Genomic DNA, 19,482 nt, shown 5'->3' with positions numbered 1-19,482 from the left:
GTAATTCCACCTCTTGACTCAATGAACATACTTGATATTACTGTAACATCCACGCTTTCTTGGAAACCTCACATTATGGAAATAGCTAAGTCTGCCTCTAAGAAACTGGATGTCCTGTTTAGACGTGGAAACTTGTGAAGACTTACACCGTTCATACAAGAGTTTGATTTATCCTTGTGTGGAGTACTACTCTCACATTTGGGCTGGTTCTAACTCTGCTTCCTTACTTGACAGAGTTGAGTTGAAAGCGGTTTGCCTTATAAACTGAACGGGGATAACTTCCAAACTTGACCCCCTTGCCCTACGCCGCAATGTTGGTTCACTTTCCCTCTTCTATAGATATTTACGATGGTTTTTGTTCCCGAGAGCTGGCTGCTCGTGTGCCCCCCACCACTAGGTAGATCACACAATACTCGACAAGCTGCTGTATCACATGATTATTGTACGGCCATCAGCAACGGGTGGGCCGTTTTGATACCTACTACTTTTCCTACACGTCGAAGATTTGGAACTCCCCTTCTTCTCATGTATTTGCCAATAATTATGATATGGCACATTTCAATATACAGGTTTTTCACTTTCAAAAATTGGTAAATACTTTCCCTTACCTTTTTGTTTCACAATTCTCTCTACATTTCAATTAAGTCCCGGACTTGATGTGTAACATAAAAAACAAGTCTACAGAGTGCAAGGATTCCAGTATTTCCATTGTCGTTTAAAATGTATTAATGATAAAATGCGAGATCGTGTTTGTGAACATGACCCACATATGTTCCCTGCAAACGTATAATGAAGAAGGTTGACCTCCCTCATCACTTGTCTCCTAATGACCATCATGAACATAGGTTTGACATATGCCATATTTTTCATAATGTTTAAGGTTGGACAGAGGGTAATTTAACAATTTATGCCCCTCAGAAGTAACGAAATTTGTTTTATGTAACGATAATTTCTTGTAAGCCTTGTGATATGGCTCGAAAGTAAATATTAAAGGAGATATTTAATTTTTAGAAATATTTCGTAATTTCTTTTGGGTTGTAAACTAAAAATAACGACTGAATAACATTCTATGTAAAGTTAGCCAGGGAAGAAGAGAAATCTATAATTAAGTCATGTTATTATAGGAAGTTGAGTTGATGGAAGGTGTTGTTGTGGTCGGCTACTCAGCTGTCCGCGCCGGCCCGGCCCACATCTCCTCTGGACATTACTACAATTAATTCAACTCTTTCAGCATAAATTAACATGCCCAGCCATCTAGGAACCGTTGTTATAGGTACCTAATGTTTGTCTCGAGTGTTCACTGTTAAAACTAGAATAAACTTGTAATATATATATATATATATATATATATATATATATATATATATATATATATATATATATATATATATATATATATATATATACTGTCATAGGATATTGTTTATGCAGACATTGTTAATTTATCAACCTCCCTCCGCGTAGGTAAGGTTTTTGAGTTATTATGTGCTGGATTGCAGAATCTGCGCCACCGAGAACAGTCTCCTTAAATGAACAATGCAGGGCTCCAGGCCACTGTTTACCTTAACTTTTAACTTGACTGTCAACCCGCTCTTCGCCTGGTCACCATATAAGGAGAGCACCCCCCCCCCCCTATCTGAAATGAGCTTCACCAGAGTAGTGTGTGAAGGTAACTCTAGGCCAGTGCTGACCCCTAACTAAACCTAATCCTGGAGTTCAGCCACAGACCAGCCAGAACACTATGCAGTAGACATAATGTTCCCCAACCTGCAAGTGACATGAGGGTTATATTCCTGGTCAGCATGAGGTGAACCTTGGGCTGGATTGTTTTGCTTAAACATTGGCCTGCCATGTAACTTGTCAAAGCTGAAGTCTCAAGGTAAGGTTAGGTCAGGGCTAGATTAAGGCATACACAAATGATGCCATAGCCAAAGACTCTGCTACCTAAGAGGCCCACACACCAAAGTATATGTATATGTATATCAATCACTCTCCTCTTTTCCTACTCATACACATGCCTTACATCCTTGGTAAAACTTTTCACTGCTTCTAGCGACTTACCTCCCACTCCATATACTCTTAATACCTTCCACTGAGCATCTCTATCAACTCTATCATATGCCTTCTCCAGATCCATAAATGCTACATACAAATCCATTTGCTTTTCTAAGTATTTCTCACATACATTCTTCAAAGCAAACACCTGATACACACATCCTCTACCACTTCTGAAACCACACTGCTCTTCCCCAGTCTGATGCTCTATACATGCCTTCACCCTCTCATTCAGTACCCTTCCATATAATTTCCCAGGAATACTCAACAAACTTATACCTCAAATTTGAACACTCACCTTTCTTCCCTCTGCCTTTGTGCAATGGCACTATGCATGCATTTTGCCAATCATCAGGCACTTCACCATGATCCATACATACACTGAATATCCTTACCCACCAATCAACAGCACAGCCACCCGCTTTTTTACTTTTATAAATTCCACTGCAGTACATCCAAACCCATTGCCTTGTGGATTTTATCTTCCACAAAGCTTTCACTGTCTCTTCTCTCTTTACCAAACCATTCTCCCTGACTCTCTCACTTCGCACACCACCCCGACCAAAATATCCTATATCTGCCACTCTATCATCAACAAACCTTTAAAATACTCACTCCATCTCCTTCTCACTTCATCACTACTTGTTATTACCTCCCTTCTTGCCCTCTTCACTGATGTTCCCATTTGTTCTCTTGTCTTACGCACATTATTTACCTCTTTTCAAAACATCTTTTTATTCTCATTGAATTTTAACCCCAACTCTCATTTGCCCTCTTTTTCACCTCTTGCACCTTTTTCTTAACCTCCTGCCACTTTCTTTTATACATCTCCCAGTCATTTGCACTAATTCTCTGCAAATATAATACAAATACCTCTCTTCTCTTTCACTAACAACCTTACTTCTTCATCTCACCCCTCACTACCCTTTCTGATCTGCCTATCTCCCACCTTTCTCATACCACATGCGTCTTTTGTGCAATCCATCACTGCTTCCCATTCCTCACCCACTCCCCTTATGTCATTTGCTCTCAGCTTTAGCCATTCTACTCTCAATCTCTCCTGGTACTTCCTCACACAAGTCTCCTTTTCAAGCTCACTCGCTCTCACCACTCTCTTCTCAACATTCTCTTTTCTTTTCTGGAAACCTCCACAAATCTTCACCCTTGCCTCCACAAGATAGTGCAGACATCCCTCCAGCTGCCCCTCTCAGCACATTAACATCCAAAATCTCTTTCACACGTCTATCAATTAACTAACTTCTGCAGTTTCTCACTTGAATCAGCATCAAGCACTGTATCATCAGCAAAAAACAACTTACTCACTCCCAAGCCCTCTCATCCACAACTGACTGCATACTTGCCCCTCTCTCCAAAACTCTTGCATTTACCTCCCTAACAACCCCAACCATAAACAAATTAAACAACCATGGAGACATTAAGTACCCCTGCCGCAGACCAACTCACTGGGAACCAATCACTTTCCTCTCTTCCTACACATACACATGCCTTACATCCTCAATAAAAACTTTTCACTGCTTCTAGCAACTTGCCTCCCACACCATATTACTCTTAATACATTCCATAGAGCATCTCTCTCAACTCTTATCATATGCCTTCTCCAGATCCATAGATGCTACTCACAAGTCCATTTGTTTTTCTCTGTATTTCTCACATACATTCTTCAAAGCAAATACCTGATCCACATATCCTCTACCACTTCTGAAACCACACTGCTCTTCTTCAATCTGATGCTCTGTACATGCTGTCACCCTCTCAATCAATACCCTTTCATATAATTTCCCAGGAATACTCGACAAACTTACACCTCTGTAATTTGAACGCTCACTTTTATCCCCTTTGCCTTTGTACAATAGTACTATGCATGCATTCTGCCAATCCTCAGGCACTTCACCATGAGCCATACATATATTGAATATCCTCACCGACCAGTCAACAGTTACACAGTCACCCCCTTTTTAATAGATTCCACTGCAGTACCATCCAAACCCGCCGCCTTGCCGGCTTTCATCTTCTGCAAAGCTTTCACTATCTCTTCTCTGTTTACCTAACCATTCTCCCTAACCCTCTCACTTTGAACACCACCTTGAGCAAAACACCCTACATCTGCCACTCTATCATCTAACACACCTTCAAAGTACTCACTCCATCTCCTTCTCACATCACCACTACTTGTTTCAAAATACTCACTCCATCTCCTTCTCACATCACCACTACTTGTTATCACCTCCCCATTTGAGCCCTTCACTGATGTTCCCATTTGTTCTTTTGTCGTACGTACTTCATTTACCTCCTTCAAAACATCTTTTTATTCTCCCAAAAATTTAATGATACATTTATTATTTATTTTATTTATTATACTTTGTCGCTGTCTGTTAGCGAGTTAGCAGAAGGAAACAGACAAAAGAATGGCCCAACCCACCCACATACACATGTATTTACATACACATCCACACATGCATGTATACATACCTGTACATTTCAACGTATAAATATATATATATACATGATAGAGTTGATAGAGATGCTCTGTGGAAGGTATTAAGAAAATATGGTGTGGGAGGCAAGTTGTTAGAAGCAGTGAAAAGTTTTTATCAAGGATGTAAGGCATATGTACGTGTAGGAAGAGAGGAAAATGATTGGTTCTCAGTGAATGTAGGTTGCGGCAGGGGTGTGTGATGTCTCCATGGTTGTTTAATTTGTTATGGATGGGGTTGTTAGGGAGGTGAATGCAAGAGTTTTGGAAAGAGGGGCAAGTATGAAGTCTGTTGGGGATGAGAGAGCTTGGGAAATGAGTCAGTTGTTGTTCGCCGATGATACAGCGCTGGTGGCTGATTCATGTGAGAAACTGCAGAAGCTGGTGACTGAGTTTGGTAAAGTGTGTGAAAGAAGAAAGTTAAGAGTAAATGTGAATAAGAGCAAGGTAATTAGGTACAGTAGGGTTGAGGGTTAAGTCAATTGGGAGGTAAGTTTGATTGGAGAAAAACTGGAGGAAGTAAAGTGTTTTAGATATCTGGGAGTGGATCTGGCAGTGGATGGAACCATGGAAGCGGAAGTGGATCATAGGGTGGGGGAGGGGGCGAAAATCCTGGGAGCCTTGAAGAATGTGTGGAGGTCGAGAACATTATCTCGGAAAGCAAAAATGGGTGTGTTTGAAGGAATAGTGGTTCCAGCAATGTTGTATGGTTGCGAGGCGTGGGCTATGGATAGAGTTGTGCGCAGGAGGATGGATGTGCTGGAAATGAGATGTTTGAGGACATTGTGTGGTGTGAGGTGGTTTGATCGAGTAAGTAACGTAAGGGTAAGAGAGATGTGTGGAAATAAAAAGAGCGTGGTTGAGAGAGCAGAAGAGGGTGTTTTGAAATGGTTTGGGCACATGGAGAGAATGAGTGAGGAAAGATTGACCAAGAGGATATATGTGTCGGAGGTGGAGGGAACGAGGAGAAGTGGGAGACCAAATTGGAGGTGGAAAGATGGAGTGAAAAAGATTTTGTGTGATCGGGGCCTGAACATGCAGGAGGGTGAAAGGAGGGCAAGGAATAGAGTGAATTGGATCGATGTGGTATACCGGGGTTGACGTGCTGTCAGTGGATTGAATCAGGGCATGTGAAGCGTCTGGGGTAAACCATGGAAAGCTGTGTAGGTATGTATATTTGCGTGTGTGGACGTATGTATATACATGTGTATGGGGGTGGGTTGGGCCATTTCTTTCGTCTGTTTCCTTGCGCTACCTCGCAAACATGGGAGACAGCGACAAAGTATAATAAAAAAAAAATATAATAAATATATACACACAGACATATACATATATACACATGTACATAATTCATACTGTCTGCCTTTATTTATTCCCATCGCCACCTCGCCACACATGGAATAACATCTCCCTCCCCCCTCATGTGTGCGAGGTAGCGCTAGGAAAAGACAACAAAGGCCCCATTCGTTCACACTCATTCTCTAGCTGTCATGTAATAATGCCCGAAACCACAGCTCCCTTTCCACATCCAGGCCCCACAGAACTTTCCATGGTTTACCCCAGACGCTTCACATGCCCTGATTCAATCCATTGACAGCACATCGACCTCGGTATACCACATTGATCCAATTCACTCTATTCCTTGCCCGCCTTTCACCCTCCTGCATTCTCAGGCCCTGATCACTCAAAATCTTTTTCACTCCATCTTTCCACATCCAATTTGGTCTCCCACTTCTCCTCGTTCCCTCCATCTCCGACACATACATCCTCTTGGTCAATCTTTCCTCACTCATTCTCTCCATGTGACCAAACCATTTCAAAACACCCTCTTCTGCTCTCTGAACCACGCTCTTTTTATTTCCACACATATCTCTTACCCTTACATTACTTAATCAATCAAACCACCTCACACCACATATTGTCCTCAAACATCTCATTTCCAGCACATCCACCCTCCTGCGCACAACTCTATCCATAGCCCACGCCTCGCAACCATATAACATTGTTGGAACCACTATTCCTTCAAACATACCCATTTTTGCTTTCGGAGATAATGTTCTCGACTTCCACACATTCTTCAAGGCTCCCAGGATTTTCGCCCCTCCCCCACCCTATGATTCACTTCCACTTCCATGGTTCCATCCGCTGCCGGATCCCCTCCCAGATATCTAAAACACTTTACTTCCTCCAGTTTTTCTCCATTCAATTTTGCCTCCCAATTGACTTGACCCTCAACCCTACTGTACGTAATAACCTTGCCATCTTATTCACATTTACTCTTAACTTTCTTCTTTCACACACTTTACCAAACTCAGTCACCGGCTTCTGCAGTTTCTCACATGAATCAGCCACCAGCGCTGTATCATCAGCAAACAACAACTGACTCACTTCCCAAGCTCTCTCATCCCCAACAGACTGCATACTTGCCCCTCTTTCCAAAACTCTTGCATTCACCTCCCTAACAACCCCATCCATAAACAAATTAAACAACCATGGAGACATCACACGTCCCTGCCACATACCTACATTCACTGAGAACCAATCACTTTCCTCTCTTCTTACACGTACACATGCCTTACATCCTCGATAAAAACTTTTCATTGCTTCTAACAACTTGCCTCCCACACCATATATTCTTAATACCTTCCACATAGCATCTCTATCAACTCTATCATGTGCCTTCTCCAGATCCATAAATGCTACATACAAATCCATTTGGTTTTCTAAGTATTTCTCACATACATTCTTCAAAGCAAACACCTGATCCACACATCCTGTACCACTTCTGTATGAGTCAACATACATTAAATAACCTTACCAACCAGTCAATAATACAGTCACCCCCCTTTATAATAAATTCCACTGCAGTGCCATCCAAACCCGCTGCCTTGACAGCTTTCATCTTCTGCAAAGCTTTTACTACCTCTTCTCTGTTTACCAAATCATTCTCCCTAACCCTCTCACTTTACACACCACCTCGACCAAAACACCCTATATCTGCCACTCTTATCAAACACATTCAACAAACCTTCAAAATATTCACTCCATCTCCTTCTTACATCCCCACTACTTGTTATCACCTGTTTATAATAAAACTTGTTTATTATAAAAAATTACTAACATATTACAGAAATAAATAATTTAAGTACTGTAATAGAAAACACATATCCTTGAGGTTATATGTACAGCACAATAAAATATCTTGTTTTGTTTCATTTTCAGTTTATTTCATACAGTATTGTTCTTAATATTACTGGAGATCCTCCTCTCCTGTTTTTAAATTTTCCAAAAGAAGAAACAAAGAAGGGGGCCAAGTGAGGTAATTCCTTCTAAGGCTCAGTCCTCTGTTCTTAATGCTACCTTGCTAATGTGGGAAAGGGCAAATATATATGAAAAAAATTTCTACAAATCTAATCTCACAGGTCTGTTTATGACTCTTCTAGATCTTGTTTTAATTTTCAGTGAGCTTCCTGGTTAATCCCATTTTTTGCATAAATTGGCCAAATTCATAACTGGTAAACTGGCTTCCATTTTCACTAGCTAACATTAAGGGCAGCCCATGAGTGGTAAAAATATCCTGTAACTCAGCAGTGGTTGCAAGTGCTGATGTACTTTTCATAATTCTTAACTCTAATCATTTTGAAGAGGCATCAGTGAGGACCAAATACATGTGCCCCATAAACAGTCCTCCAAAATCTGCATGTACTCTATCCCATATCTTATCGGGCTGTGACCACTCATGAAGGGATGCAACATGGGGTTTAAATCTGTTCACTAGACACATCTAACAAGTTCCTATAATCTTCTGAATATCCCTTTCTAAATTAAGTCACCAAATGCATGATCTAGCAGTCCCCTTCATTGTGGAGATACCTGGATTATCCTTGTGCAGTTCTCTTAATACATTTCCTGTCCTGTTGGAGAAACCACTACCCAGTTTCTCCACATTATGCAACTTTGATTTGTACTAAGTTCATCTGTGTGCACATAAAATAACTTGAACTCCTGGGCCTAAGCAACTTTTGACCAACCATTCTTGAGAAAAGACAAAAGTTTAGCATATATTGAGCCAAATGCTGTCCACCTCTTGATGTGTTTAGTTCCAATTGGTAAATCATCAGTGTGCTGTAGCAACAATATATTATTTGTGGGGAGTGTTACTGGTGCTGGTTTCTCTGCCAATGGTAACCTACTCAATATGTCAGCACTTGCATTGTCATAACATTTCTAAATTTCAGCTGGTAATCATAAGCAGCAAGTGAGATGGCCCATTGTTGTATTTTCGCTTAGTCATTCTGGCCAATGCATTTTGTTTATAAAGTGACAGTATGGGCTTGTGGTCTGTGACTTTTGTGAATGATGATCCATACATATATTTATGAAGATAACATACCCCGAACACTATTGCCAACCTCTCCTTTTCAATTTGTGTATAATTTTTCTCAACATTGTTCAATGTGCGTGAAGCAAAAGCTATAGGTTGTCCTGACCCATCTCCATTTTGGTGTGCTAATACTGCCCATACACATTACGGTGATGCATCGCTTGACAAAACAAGAGGCCTATCTGGATCATGATGTACCAAAACTGTAGTGGACAATAATATCTGCTCTGCTTTCTTAAATGCAGCTTCTTGTGGTTGCCCCCAGTGCCATTACACCCCCTTTCCTTAACAACATATACAATTGCGCAAGCATGGAAGAGAGGTTTCTGAGGAATTTAACCTAAAAATTTATATGTCCTAAGAATGATTGCAATGTTTGCTAATCTGTTGGCTTTGGTACAATTGCTTTCATTTTTCTTTCTGATACGTGAATGCCCTAGGCATCAATTTTGTGTCCTTTATTTGAATTACTCGCACTGTTTTGCAAAAACTCACAATTGTCAAAATACAACTTCAAACCTTTTTCATTTAATAGCTCTCTCACCTTGGTCAAGTTTGCCCTATGTTCTGGTTCACTGCTTCCAGTGATTAATTAGATATCCTTTAAATATACAACAATGTGTGGAATATCTCTATTAATTGTACGTTTTTCTCAGAAAAATTCCAGGTGCATTGTTGATCCCATGGGGTAATCTTATAAACCTGAGCAACACTTTGTGTGTGTTGATCACACAATACTTCTTTGACTCTTCATCCAATAACATCTGTTGATAAGTACTGCTCAATTCCAAATTTGAGACTGACATACTTCCTACCAAGCTGATCAGTAAGTCATTTATTTTTTGGAACTGGTTAAGTGTCCTTCTCAGCCACTGGGTTTACTATCACTTTAGAGTCTCCATGAATTCTAACTTGTGAGGATGGCTTTGACACAACCTCTATCGGAGTGGTCCACTCTGAACTTTCCAGTGGTGTGAGTGTTCTACTTGCCACTCTTCTCTCCAATTCTTTGTCCGTGGCCTCTCAAAGAAAAAGCATTGGGCGAGCTTTCAAAAAATTTGGATTTACACTAGCATTGACATACATTTTGGCCTTCCCTCCAGTTTATGTGCCCAAACCTTCCTCAAATACACCAGCATACTTCATTTTCAAATTCTTCACAAACTTTTCATTGCTATGCAACTGTTCCTGTATATTATACACTGAGTTCTTCCAATCAATTGGAATTTCTGTAATCAGTTCCCACTTAACAAATTTTGTCTATCATTGTCTACAACTCCTAGTGGAAACTCATAAATTAGACTATGATGTGTGACAGAAGCTTTTGCAATGCCTTTAACTCTTAATCTTTCTCCTGTGTATGCTTCAACATCAATTTATCTTCTGATGGTTTCTCTTGTAATATGGGTACTTTGTCTTACAAACTCTCATAAACATATTCATTAATTATGATAAAACCTGCATCAGTGTCTATTCCAAATCTATGTTTTGCCCTTCAATATTAAGTCTACACATACATGGTTGATCATTTCTCAGTAGTACCACACTCTTATTTCCACTGCTGTAGTATAATACTGAATTTAATTAAAAATAGTCCTTTTTACTTTTCTCAATTCCATTATTTTCTTCTTCTTAGTTTCCTACATTTTTGACAATACATTTTACCTCCCCTTGTTGGTCCTCTTCTTCATCCTGGTGGTCGTCCTCCCCCTCTTGGTCTTCTTCTTCTTCATGGTTAGGGCTCTCTCTTGGGTATATTGTTTGGACAAGGCTTGAAATTGCATCTGGAGAATGCCCGTCCATCATTTCTTTCTTGCTCCAGTCCTGTCACTGAGGCTGCTGACATTTATAGGAGAAATGGTCTACTTGTTGGTAGTTGTAGCACATCTTGTCTGTGGCCCACTGCTGTCTGGATGGTGAACTTCACTACATCTCCAATAGGATGTGCCTTATGTCACTTCATGTAGGGATGGTGGCTGTTTCATGTTTGACACATCCTTCTGTGTTGCCTGTATTGCCACTGCCAAATTGTAGATTTTTTTCACAAATGAGTCTCACCAGTCTTGGGCTCCAGTGCCAGTAATTTTGCTTGAATCTGTATATTGTGATGCCTACAATCAGCTGGTCACAAAACATTTGATCCTGCAGGTCCATCAGAGAGCTGAAATTGCAGTGCTCTGTTAGTTTTTTCAAGGCGGTTTTACTGAGCAACACTCTCCCCTGGTTGCCTGATTTTAATCTTGCTGTAGTGTCTGACAGCTTTGGCTCTTAATTAGATAACACCTCACAGAGTTCTTTGAAAGCCAATTCTCCAGAACTTTAACTTCTTAGGTCCTACAATTACAATCACCACATTTTTTTCTTGAATGAATTGTTTATATCACTCGCTAAGATATGTTGTAGACACTCCTTGTACTGAATCCGGGATTCAGCATATGGATCAGATTCACTTACGTGACCATTTACAGACATTGTTACTGTTGTTAGCAAGCCAGCTGTAGAATTCACATGATGACATTGACCTGTGATCTTCATGGACACCCTATTTTCCACTTTTCATTAACTTTCATAGGTTGTCCACACTTTCACACAGTTCTATCCTCATTGCCACTTTATGTAATATGTAGTGTGGTGTAATGGTCGGGGTATTTCCAATTAAACTCTTAGTAGTCCAAAGATAATTGCTTATTGTGGGAAAAATTCTAATAGCTACAATGGTCAGTTATACAGTTCTGTTTTGAAAACAACACAGCTAGGCCATAAAGGAAAGCATTCGATCCCTATAAAGTTAGAACACATAGTCTCACAAATTTTTTTTCCAGATTTATTTAGGTTTTGCTTCCAAAAGTGACATCCTTTGAAATGGTAGTTTTGGATTAACAGCTTTTTCATTCATTTTTCTTCAAAGGAGGAATATGCAAAACTAGGACTTCAAGTCCTGAATACCTTTCAAAAAGTGGGTTTTATCATCAATATAGAAATGATCATTTTTAAGAAAGTGCTTATCTTCCAAGAGTATGTCCTTAAGAACTTTCTCAATCTTTAGTTGGATGCCCCAGCTAAGAGAACCTCCCAAAACCCATTCCTTGGAAACCTCCTGTTGGTGGATTGGATGGATACACTGAATCAAGGATGGGGCTTCCTTTCTTTGGAGGTCCATTTAGGTGCAAGTTCTTGGAGGTACAAAAGCCCCATAATTTCAACAAAGAAGATGCTGATTTATTTTATTTATTTAGTGTTACCCTAGGACTCCTTTCTAAGAAACGGACCTGATGTTACCCAGGACCTCCTTTCTAGAGGCTGCTGCAGCTCAAGACTGCACTACTTCAAGTTAAGGGGAAATGATGGACTCCATTAGAATGAATATGGCATCCTTAAAATCAACTTTTTGTCCATAGTGCAATCTCCTACAGGTGGACTTTGGTAACACCAGAGGCTGTTCACTGCTTGGTGAACGGTTTCTTGCAAATCCCCATCCCTCTTAAAGTTAGTGAAAAGGATATCCTTATGGCATTTTCCAAAAGCCTTTTTATCTTAAGACTTAGATTCAGGTAGTATGCAGTTCCTAGATAGGTGCCTTATTGAGACTAGACACAATGCCACCAGAAATGTTGATAGTGAAGAAGGTTTCATATGAATCCTTTTCATTGGATTGGCACTCCAAATGGATGTCACCATAACCAATTTGACATTTTCCAGTTTTAGACAGAGGCAGTTGTAAAAGAAGCTTTTTCTTAGGATTGAAATTATTGAAATAAAATTAATCTTTTTCTCCCACTTTATCTTTCTGGAAAAGTCCTTCCCAAATTAGATGCCTTTCAGAGTCTTATACTGCTTGTAGAGGGATAAATAACCCTGGTGCCTGAGACTTCTTTGCTATTACCATACTCCTTGGTTGATATTTTTTTTGTCTCAAAATCATGGATTTTTGAAGTTCCATTTGTGAGTTTTTATCAAACATATCTATCAGCAGAGATGTGGAGGATGACTATAAGATAACTTTTTTTCATAACATTCACCCTTCTCCTCAAAAACAGTTTTATTCAGTCTGGAAAACCTTACAGTCTTTCTGTGAATAATCTTTTGAAAACATGAGTGAAACCTTATGTTTAGACATTTCCTTTATCCTTTATTATGATAAGCACAAGGCTAGTAACAGTGCAGTATTGCCTGTTATAAGAATGCCCACCAAGAAACCTTGTCTCTGATATTTGGTATTTATCTCACAAGCCCACTTTGAGGTAAACATTTTCAGTCTTTCTTTCTGAGAAGATGAGTCTTTTCTCCATTGTAGTCCTGGAGGGCACTTTCAAAAGTCTGAGGTCTTTTATAGTGTGATAGTTTTTCTGGCAGTTTAACTCAACATCTTTGTATAAAAACTTTTCCTTGTAGGCTTTGGCTCTAGGAGTAAGATTTACTGAATTACATGGTATGATGGTATGTACAGATACAGGAAACTTCTTGACTTTGATAGCAGTCTTTTATAGTTTAAGAAACCCAAATCCTAGCTTGCTGGCTAAGAATGAAACTGTTGAATTTAGAAATATCCCTGTTATCATCAACTCTTAGAAGACTTTACCAAGAGAGCATCATGCTTTAAGCCCAGTCATATCTCATAGGGATTTTTTGAAATTCACTAGAGATTGAGGGGATCATTAATTTTTGCATCTTGGTACCTTAAAACCCCATTTGATGGGAAGTATCTTGTGGATTAAGAAACTCATTTTTTGCTCATTCTGGGCTTTATGCTAGATGAAAGAGGTGGTCATTATCTTAGCCTTCCTCAGAACCTTTTTTTAGAGGAATTAAAAGGGAAATTTGACACTCTTCCACCATTATCAGGCAGTACTGTAGCTCAGGCATTGTCGAATCTTCCCTATGTGTCTCTGGGATTCCTCTTTTGGGAGAGTTAGATTTAAAGTATGCCTCTGAACCACCAATAAAGGTGTTGATTTTTGCTTTTGAGTTTGGCCTTATTTGAAAGTTTTAATCTGAAACCTTCTTCATTTGAGTATGCTTTTATGTTCATAGGACAGACTGCAAAAGAGAGAAATATAGGTTTTGAGAATTGAAAAAATGTTTACTCTCCAAGGCAGTGTCCTGTTTGCATTTTTTCTTATCATTCTCCCCTGCCTTCACTTATTTTGTACCTACTGTGAATGTCTTTGGGTTAGCACTTGTGATTTACAAATTGTGAGCAGCCTTAGTAGGCTGGAAGTGGAAGTATGTTGGTAGATGACATTATCCCGGTGGCAATTACTGATTGGTCAAGAATGGGACCTAAACAAGCGAATAAGTGGTTAGCAAAGGGTGAATGAAGGCTAACACTTCTTCAACAAAAATACTTGGGGTTGGAAGGTCCTAACCCTAATATTCTTAGAGAATATCTTTCATGCTCGAAGGACACTGCCTAAAGAAGTAGAAGTTTTTCGATTGCCAAAATTACATTTATGTAGCCTTAGTTTAAAAGAAAGTTACTTTGATTGGTAAAAATCTTTTTTTATTACAGGAAACCTGATTACAAAGGTAAAATTTTATCTTTTAAAGTGAGAAGCCTGTAGCATCTCATTGTCTTTATACAGTTCATTTTTCTTTAAGATTATGGATAAGTAGCCAGGTATATCTGATTTATTTGGTATGCCTGCTGTATGGCAGGAGACTGAATAAGAAAAGCTATATAACCCAATGCCATTAGTTAGTATGTGGAGGATGGGGAGTGCAGTTGTATATTATTGAAATGGATACTTTGTGAATTACACTTATATGAAACCCATGAGGAAGGGTTTGTCTAATTGCTTCTCTTTTCTTTTGTAGGAGGAGGTACTGGTTTTATCGGAACAGCTCTCAGCAACAGCCTAAAGCAACGAGGTTATGAAGTGTTAGTTGTATCCAGGAAGCCAGGCCCTTACAGAACCAGTTGGGTATGTCTTTATGAATTCAGAATAAGTTTCTTGCAGAGTCACTGAATATTGATATTCATATGTCAGAGAAAGAATGTGCCACTGTGTGTGCAAGCGCTCAGTAGTTATGGCAGACAGCAACATCAAAACGGGAAACACTGTGATATTTTATTAGGCTGTGTTTTAATGATGAAAAAAATGCTAAGCATCTTTAGACTAAGAGACATGTAGATGTTCATATTAATGTGGATAAATACATCACTAAGATACCGTATCTACAACAGAATATAGTACTGTACTCTACTAAAACTCAGTAGGTGCTACATAGATGGAAATTAGAAAACTTACTAGTCTCATTGAGAACGTAATATGTTTCATCAGTATTACTGGTTGTATGGGCTGTGTGTATTATAGTATTTTATTGATAGCTGAGAGTTTTTCTGTATTAACAACTTTGAAGGCTTTGTTTGAATTGTAAGTGCAAGGTCGGATGCTTATTGAATCAGAATTAATTAGTTTATCAAATCACCATAATGAGAGCAAACATATGAAAGTACATGTAATTTGTTACTTCCATGTAAATTTAGAATGTTTCAACAAAATTGTCAATAGAGTGCAAATAGACTGCTATTTTGTATGCGATGATTATGCCAGATTCCATTTTTTCCCATGTGTTGTGACACATCCCATATTGCTGAGTAGATTATTGTAATTATTGAATACCTTGTATTTGGTTGATGCCTGGTGAAATGATAGATAACTAAGTATTTTGACACTCATTTTATATTAATTGAAGAAGAATTTGTTGGTGTTATAAACTTCCACAAGGGGATGGATTAATTATAGCTAAATATCACAGCGCTAGTACTGGCAGTAGACATCAACAAAGCATTTGACGCTTCCCAAACACATCCTCATATAAAAAATGCTTGACAAAAAGCTGTTTTTCAAAGTTGAGGGAATAATTGGTGTACATGGGGTATTTAGTGTTGTAAATGGAAATAGTGAAGAGCTTGTAGATTTATGTGCTGAAAAAGGACTGGTGATTGGGAATACCTGGTTTAAAAAGAGAGATATACATAAGTATACGTATGTACGTATGTATATATATATATATATATATATATATATATATATATATATATATATATATATATGTGTATATATATATATATATATATATATATATTTTTTTTTTTTTTTTTTTTTTTTTTTTTTTTATACTTTGTCGCTGTCTCCCGCGTTTGCGAGGTAGCGCAAGGAAACAGACGAAAGAAATGGCCCAACCCCCCCCCATACACATGTACATACGTCCACACACGCAAATATACATACCTACACAGCTTTCCATGGTTTACCCCAGACGCTTCACATGCCTTGATTCAATCCACTGACAGCACGTCAACCCCTGTATACCACATCGCTCCAATTCACTCTATTCCTTGCCCTCCTTTCACCCTCCTGCATGTTCAGGCCCCGATCACACAAAATCTTTTTCACTCCATCTTTCCACCTCCAATTTGGTCTCCCTCTTCTCCTCGTTCCCTCCACCTCCGACACATATATCCTCTTGGTCAATCTTTCCTCACTCATTCTCTCCATGTGCCCAAACCATTTCAAAACACCCTCTTCTGCTCTCTCAACCACGCTCTTTTTATTTCCACACATCTCTCTTACCCTTACGTTACTCACTCGCTCAAACCACCTCACACCACACATTGTCCTCAAACATCTCATTTCCAGCACATCCATCCTCCTGCGCACATCTCTATCCATAGCCCACGCCTCGCAACCATACAACATTGTTGGAACCACTATTCCTTCAAACATACCCATTTTTGCTTTCCGAGATAATGTTCTCGACTTCCACACATTTTTCAAGGCTCCCAAAATTTTCGCCCCCTCCCCCACCCTATGATCCACTTCTGCTTCCATGGTTCCATCCGCTGACAGATCCACTCCCAGATATCTAAAACACTTCACTTCCTCCAGTTTTTCTCCATTCAAACTCACCTCCCAATTGACTTGACCCTCACCCCTACTGTACCTAATAACCTTGCTCTTATTCACATTTACTCTTAACTTTCTTCTTCCACACACTTTACCAAACTCAGTCACCAGCTTCTGCAGTTTCTCACATGAATCAGCCACCAGCGCTGTATCATCAGCGAACAACAACTGACTCACTTCCCAAGCTCTCTCATCCCCAACAGACTTCATACTTGCCCCTCTTTCCAGGACTCTTGCATTTACCTCCCTAACAACCCCATCCATAAACAAATTAAACAACCATGGAGACATCACACACCCCTGCCGCAAACCTACATTCACTGAGAACCAATCACTTTCCTCTCTTCCTACACGTACACATGCCTTACATCCTCGATAAAAACTTTTCACTGCTTCTAACAACTTGCCTCCCACACCATATATTCTTAATACCTTCCACAGAGCATCTCTATCAACTCTATCATATGCCTTCTCCAGATCCATAAATATATATATATATAAATATATATATATATTTATTTATGTATAATAAATATATATATATATATATATATATATATATATATATATATATATATATATATATATATATATATATATATATATATATGTGTGTGTATATATATATATGTATATATATATGTATGTATATATGTATATATATATATAAGTTTGATCGAGTAAGTAACGTAAGGGTAAGAGAGATGTGTGGAAATAAAAAGAGCGTGGTTGAGAGAGCAGAAGAGGGTGTTTTGAAATGGTTTGGGCACATAGAGAGAATGAGTGAGGAAAGATTGACCAAGAGGATATATGTGTCGGAGGTGGAGGGAACGAGGAGAAGAGGGAGACCAAATTGGAGGTGGAAAGATGGAGTGAAAAGGATTTTGTGTGATCGGGGCCTGAACATGCAGGAGGGTGAAAGGAGGGCAAGGAATAGAGTGAATTGGAGCGATGTGGTATACAGGGGTTGACGTGCTGTCAGTGGATTGAATCAAGGCATGTGAAGCGTCCGGGGTAAACCATGGAAAGCTGTGTAGGTATGTATATTTTCGTGTGTGGACGTGTGTATGTACATGTGTATGGGGGGGGTTGGGCCATTTCTTTCGTCTGTTTCCTTGCGCTACCTCGCAACCGCGGGAGACAGCGACGAGGTATAAAAAAAAAAAAAATATATATATATATATATATATATATATATATATATATATAAGGTGAGTAATGTGGCAGTTGAGGGAATAATTGGTATACATGGGGTGTTCAGTGTTGTAAATGGAAATGGTGAAGAGCTTGTAGATTTATGTGCTGAAAAAGGACTGATGATTGGGAATACCTGGTTTAAAAAGCGAGATATACATAAGTATACTTATGTAAGTAGGAGAGATGGCCAGAGAGCGTTATTGGATTATGTGTTAATTGACAGGCGTGCGAAAGAGAGACTTTTGGATGTTAATGTGCTGAGAGGTGCAACTGGAGGGATGTCTGATCATTATCTTGTGGAGGCTAAGGTGAAGATTTGTATGGGTTTTCAGAAAAGAAGAGTGAATGTTGGGGTGAAGAGGGTGGTGAGAGTAAGTGAGCTTGGGAAGGAGACCTGTGTGAGGAAGTACCAGGAGAGACTGAGTACAGAATGGAAAAAGGTGAGAACAATGGAAGTAAGGGGAGTGGGGGAGGAATGGGATGTATTTAGGGAATCAGTGATGGATTGCGCAAAAGATGCTTGTGGCATGAGAAGAGTGGGAGGTGGGTTAATTAGAAAGGGTAGTGAGTGGTGGGATGAAGAAGTAAGAGTATTAGTGAAAGAGAAGAGAGAGGCATTTGGACGAATTTTGCAGGGAAAAAATGCAATTGAGTGGGAGATGTATAAAAGAAAGAGACAGGAGGTCAAGAGAAAGGTGCAGGAGGTGAAAAAAAGGGCAAATGAGAGTTGGGGTGAGAGAGTATCATTAAATTTTAGGGAGAATAAAAAGATGTTCTGGAAGGAGGTAAATAAAGTGCGTAAGACAAGGGAGCAAATGGGAACTTCAGTGAAGGACGCAAATGGGGAGGTGATAACAAGTAGTGGTGATGTGAGAAGGAGATGGAGTGAGTATTTTGAAGGTTTGTTGAATGTGTTTGATGATAAAGTGGCAGATATAGGGTGTTTTGGTCGAGGTGGTGTGCAAAGTGAGAGGGTTTGGGAAAATGATTTGGTAAACAGAGAAGAGGTAGTGAAAGCTTTGCGGAAGATGAAAGCCGGCAAGGCAGCAGGGTTTGGATGGTATTGCAGTGGAATTTATTAAAAAAGGGGGTGACTGTATTGTTGACTGGTTGGTAAGGTTATTTAATGTATGTATGACTCATGGTGAGGTGCCTGAGGATTGGCGGAATGCGTGCATAGTGCCATTGTACAAAGGCAAAGGGGATAAGAGTGAGTGCTCAAATTACAGAGGTATAAGTTTGTTGAGTATTCCTGGTAAATTATATGGGAGGGTATTGATTGAGAGGGTGAAGGCATGTACAGAGCATCAGATTGGGGAAGAGCAGTGTGGTTTCAGAAGTGGTAGAGGATGTGTGGATCAGGTGTTTGCTTTGAAGAATGTATGTGAGAAATACTTAGAAAAGCAAATGGATTTGTATGTAGCATTTATGGATCTGGAGCA

The 19,482-nt window shown here is 39.4% G+C and overlaps 1 protein-coding gene across 2 annotated transcripts in view; it reads left to right on the top strand.

Annotated features, from left to right (window-relative positions):
• The first annotated feature begins 788 nt into the window (after positions 1-788).
• Positions 789-19,482, top strand: part of LOC139752966 (epimerase family protein SDR39U1-like) — a 64,622-nt gene continuing 45,928 nt past the window's right edge. Inside the window, exons 1-2 of one of the 2 annotated variants that reach the window (XM_071669117.1) lie at positions 789-845; positions 14,748-14,854. In XM_071669117.1, coding sequence (XP_071525218.1) covers positions 827-845; positions 14,748-14,854 — 126 coding nt within the window. In that variant the 5' untranslated portion in view covers positions 789-826. Of the gene's footprint in view, positions 846-1,130; positions 1,274-14,747; positions 14,855-19,482 lie in introns of those variants that run through there. The other variant, XM_071669116.1, reaches the window with a different exon arrangement.

The sequence above is a fragment of the Panulirus ornatus genome, chromosome 13 (genome assembly GCF_036320965.1).
Source record: "Panulirus ornatus isolate Po-2019 chromosome 13, ASM3632096v1, whole genome shotgun sequence".
In the NCBI taxonomy this organism is placed as follows: domain Eukaryota; kingdom Metazoa; phylum Arthropoda; class Malacostraca; order Decapoda; family Palinuridae; genus Panulirus; species Panulirus ornatus.
This window is presented reverse-complemented; position numbering and strand designations above follow the sequence as displayed.